The sequence below is a fragment of the Cryptomeria japonica genome, chromosome 7 (assembly GCF_030272615.1).
Source record: "Cryptomeria japonica chromosome 7, Sugi_1.0, whole genome shotgun sequence".
Classification (NCBI taxonomy): domain Eukaryota; kingdom Viridiplantae; phylum Streptophyta; class Pinopsida; order Cupressales; family Cupressaceae; genus Cryptomeria; species Cryptomeria japonica.
This window is the reverse complement of record NC_081411.1, coordinates 360,845,228-360,849,573: the sequence shown is the minus strand read 5'-3', so window position 1 is coordinate 360,849,573 and position 4,346 is coordinate 360,845,228. Positions and strand designations below refer to the sequence as shown.

The following is a 4,346-nucleotide window of genomic DNA, read 5'->3' as shown; positions in this document are numbered from 1 at the left end:
ATCCGAACCCTAGCTATGTTGTAAACCCTAACCCTATCCATAATCCTAACTATGACCCTAACCATAATCCTAAACCTAACCTTAACCTCAACCATGATTTAAACAATAAACCTAATCATAACCCTAATCATAATCCTTACCCTAACCCTAACAATAACACTAACCTAACCATAATCCTAAGCCCTAACCATAACAATAATCCTACCCTAAACTTAACCTTAACCCGAATTCAACTTTAATCCTAATCTAAATTCCTAACCTTAATCTAGCTCGAACCCCAATCCTAATTAAATTTTAATACTAATTCAACCCTAACCTTAATATAATTGAGCCATAACCCTAATTCTAACCCTAACTTTGATGTAAACCCTAAACATAATTGTAGCCCTTACACTATGCCCTAACTATAAACTTAACCTTAACACTAAACCCTAACCCTTACCATAATTGTAGACCCTAACCCTAACCATAATCCTAAACCAAAACCAAACCCTAACCTTGATGCTAACCCTAAGCATGATAATCCTAACCATTATCATATTCCTAACCTTAAACCCTAAACCTAATCATAACCCTAACCATGATGTAAACCTTAACCCTAACCATAATACTAACCTTAACTTTGATCCAAAACATAACCATAAACCAAATCTTAATCCTAACTGTACCCTTATTTATAATTTTAACTCTATCCCTAACTTTAATTATGCTTACCCTAACCCTACCTTTGATGTAAACCCTAAACATAATTGCAACCCTCACAATAAACCCTAACCCTAACCATAAATTTAACCCCAATATTAAACTGTAACCATAACCCTAATGTTAATCATAATCTTAAACAAAAACCAAACCTTGATGTTGATGCTAACCCTAAACATGATATAAACTTGAACCATTATCATAACCCTAATCCTAGTCATAACCCTAACCGGAACCATGATGTAAACATTATCCCTGACCATAACATTAACCTTAACCCTTACACTAACCATAACCCTAACACTAACCATAACCATAATACTTACCATTAAATAAAGTTTAATATATCTTAGATTTTAGTATTTGCTTTGGCCTTCCAACACATATATATTATTGAAAATAGTCTAAATAGATTTAAAATTTCATATATCTCTATGTAATAATATAATAATATAGTTTATTTTAATAAAAAGATACTATATAACTATATATTGTTTTCTTTTATGTTTTCCATGTTGCACCTATTTGACTTTATGAGTTGGAAGTTCCCAAGAAAAACAACTATTTGCGATAAGCCTATAAGATTTTTAAAAATTTTTAAAAGCAGATACACCATAAATCTATTTAAGACTGACAAAACTATTTAACAACTCTACCCTTCTACCCAAATTCTCGTCATCTGAAACACAATCTCAGCCATTCAGGAAGAATTTGTGGGGAACGGTAAAATGTTTCCGTCCAGTCAACACGGCATAGGTCTTTCAGTGCATTGAAATGTCAGCCAAAAGCCTCGGAAAGCTGGACGTTCAAAACGGAGAAACGTGAAGGAATGGCCTATGAATCCTGTAAATGTTAAATGCGTGCCCGAACGGACTAAAACTATTACTTGTAAATTGAAATTGAAATAGCAGCAGCAGGAGTGGACCAAAATGCAGGCTTCTAAGGGCGAGCAAGGAGCTGAAGTATCCGCTACTCGTCCTCCACTGCCACCTCCAAATTTCGCCTCAGCTCCCCAACAATATGTCCACCCGCTAGCGCCTCAGCCATATCCTCAACAAGGCGGCCCTCTTCGTCCCACAGAGTGGTCCTCTGGTCTCTGCGCCTGCTGTGCAGATCCATCCGTTTGTATGACGCTGAATTTTTTATCATTCTCTTCTCCTCTTGTATGGTAATAATAATATGAACAGGGCAAATGTTGAATCTGTGCAGGCTGCCTCACATGCTGGTGCCCCTGCATCACATTTGGGCAGATAGCGGAGATAGTGGATGAGGGTTCTTCCTGTAAGTGCACAAATCAATTATTATGTTTATTGGATTTTATTCTTGTATGGAAAGACTCAATCTTGGAACTTGACGCAGCGTGCTGTGTAAGCGGAGGGATCTATGGCGCGCTGCTATATTTGACCGGGCTAGCGTGCTGCTATTCGTGCTTGTACAGAACAAAGATTAGGGCCAAATTCAACTTGTCCGATATCCCCTGCGCAGATTGTCTGGTCCATTGTTGCTGCGAATCCTGCGCGCTGTGCCAGGAATATAGAGAACTCAAACACACAGGATTTCATCCTGCACTGGGTAATAATACATCTGTGTGACTAGATATTGACATTTAGAATTGTTCAGCTAGTTTTGGAGTTGATTTTTTATTTTTTTGTCCGCCTTGTTGCAGGCTGGGAAGGGAACCTGCGAAAAGAACAGGAAGGGACGGGGATTGCCATGGCAGCACCTGCGTATCCCGCCATGGCAAGATGATCCCAACGCTCATGCCTTTTGTGTTTCTGCATCTCGGAGTTTTAATGGCCGTCATCAATAATTTTATCTGGATTGGATTGGATTTAGTTAGGGGGATATTAGTTATGGCCAAGATTTTATCTGTAAGTGCCCTTCTGGCAAGAGGGTTAATAATTCTGTCGTCAAAATGATCGAGTGGAAGGAACAATAATCTCATATTAAATGTAGTTGATCTGTGGTGTCTACATATTGTTGGGGTTTTATAAATACATAACCTACTATACCATCTAAAGGAGGCATTCACTTACTTTCATTACTTCCATTATTTCTTTTAAATTTTATGCATTTTTTTCAAATTTCATGTATCTCTTTCATTTATCTCTAGTTCGATTGGCTAATAATAATGTATAGTCATATTTCAATGTCAGCTTGATTTTTATTTTTTATTTTTTAAATTTTATATGCATCTTCATATTATTATTCCAATTCTATTAACATATTCCAATTATATTAGCATATGGACGTTTGTGGTACTCTAATGCAATAGGAAAAAATAAGTTGTACACTATTCCAATTATATTAACATATGGACAACATATGGACACTTGTGCTATTGTAATGGAATAGTAGAAAATAAGTTGCATTCTATGAATAATTCTATTTGAAATTCCAATCCCAAGAGAAAAAGCCAAAAGCCAAAATGTTATGTCTCATGCTCTATAAATAAAAGAAGAATTAAATAATTTTACTAAATAATGAAGCTAAATATAATTTTAGTAAATAAAAACAAAATTATATAATTTTACTTAATTCCAATTTTCATAATTCCTTTACAATTTTACTAAGTATTGAAGTTTAAATAAAATAAGAATTATATAATTTTACTTTAAGAAATTAAAGTTTTATTTGAATAATTTAACAAAATGGTTTTAAGTATATACATTAATAGTAATAAACAAGGCCACCTAGCAGCCACAGTTTTGTTTAGCTAGTTGTAATTCCAAATGTTATAAAATCAAAGTTAAGTTTCTATAGAAAGCAAAAAAATTGTATTTATTTTGAAATAAGATATTTAAAAATTTTAAATTCAAGACACTTTTGATTAATATTAAAGTTGGGTAACATTTATTTAACATAGTTGATATCATATGGTAATTGTAAAATAAATCAACTTTTTACAACTTTGCTAATCAATTGAGTCCAACAATTAAGAGTATCTGAATAGACATGACAATATTGATGCACATGGGAGGAAGAGTACTTTTTTCTATTCTAATTATGAGTATCTGAATAGACTTGACAACATTCTTGTAAGGAGAATCAAATAAAAATTCTCTTGTCTAATTATTAGATTTTTTTTAATGTTCAATGTAAATGACTATTGGTGCATTATTGTGGCCATTCACGCAACTGTGTAAGTCCGTCTCGTCTAATTATTAGATTTTTTTTAATATGTTCTATGTAACTATTTAAATGACTTTTGGTGCATTATTGTGGCCATATACGGAACTGTGTAAGTCAATTTTGTTGCATTATTGATAGTTGATATAATTATTTAAATCCTCTTGCCCTGTTATTGTGAGCAGTACATCTTTTATGAGACTAAGTCGTGTGATGAGGAGATCAATTCAGAGCATTTGTTTCTCTCCAGCTGAAAGGTGAGCAGAAGCTTGAAACCCTAGTTTTATTCTCTCTATTTTTTTTTGTGTTAAAATTTTTATGCCGTAATGAGATTTTTTTTTTTTTTTTTTTTATTTTTTTATTTTTTTTTTTATTTTTTCGGTGTGATAAAATTTGTATGCCGCAATGAGATTGTTGTTTTGATATGTATTAGAGTGTTTTACATTCTATCAAGATTTTATAATCTCTTGAAGATCTCAGTATGATCGATAACTGATCTGATACTCCTAAACACT

The 4,346-nt window shown here is 33.3% G+C and overlaps 1 protein-coding gene across 1 annotated transcript; it reads left to right on the top strand.

Moving 5' to 3' along the window:
* Positions 1–1,431: 1,431 nt before the first annotated feature.
* Positions 1,432–2,681, top strand: LOC131049805 (protein PLANT CADMIUM RESISTANCE 3-like). The gene is made up of 4 exons (XM_057983881.2): positions 1,432–1,827; positions 1,912–1,983; positions 2,062–2,274; positions 2,369–2,681. Exons 1-4 carry the CDS (start codon positions 1,632–1,634, stop codon positions 2,449–2,451), a joined length of 564 nt encoding a protein of 187 aa, XP_057839864.1. The 5' UTR covers positions 1,432–1,631; the 3' UTR covers positions 2,452–2,681.
* The last annotated feature ends 1,665 nt before the right edge of the window (positions 2,682–4,346 follow it).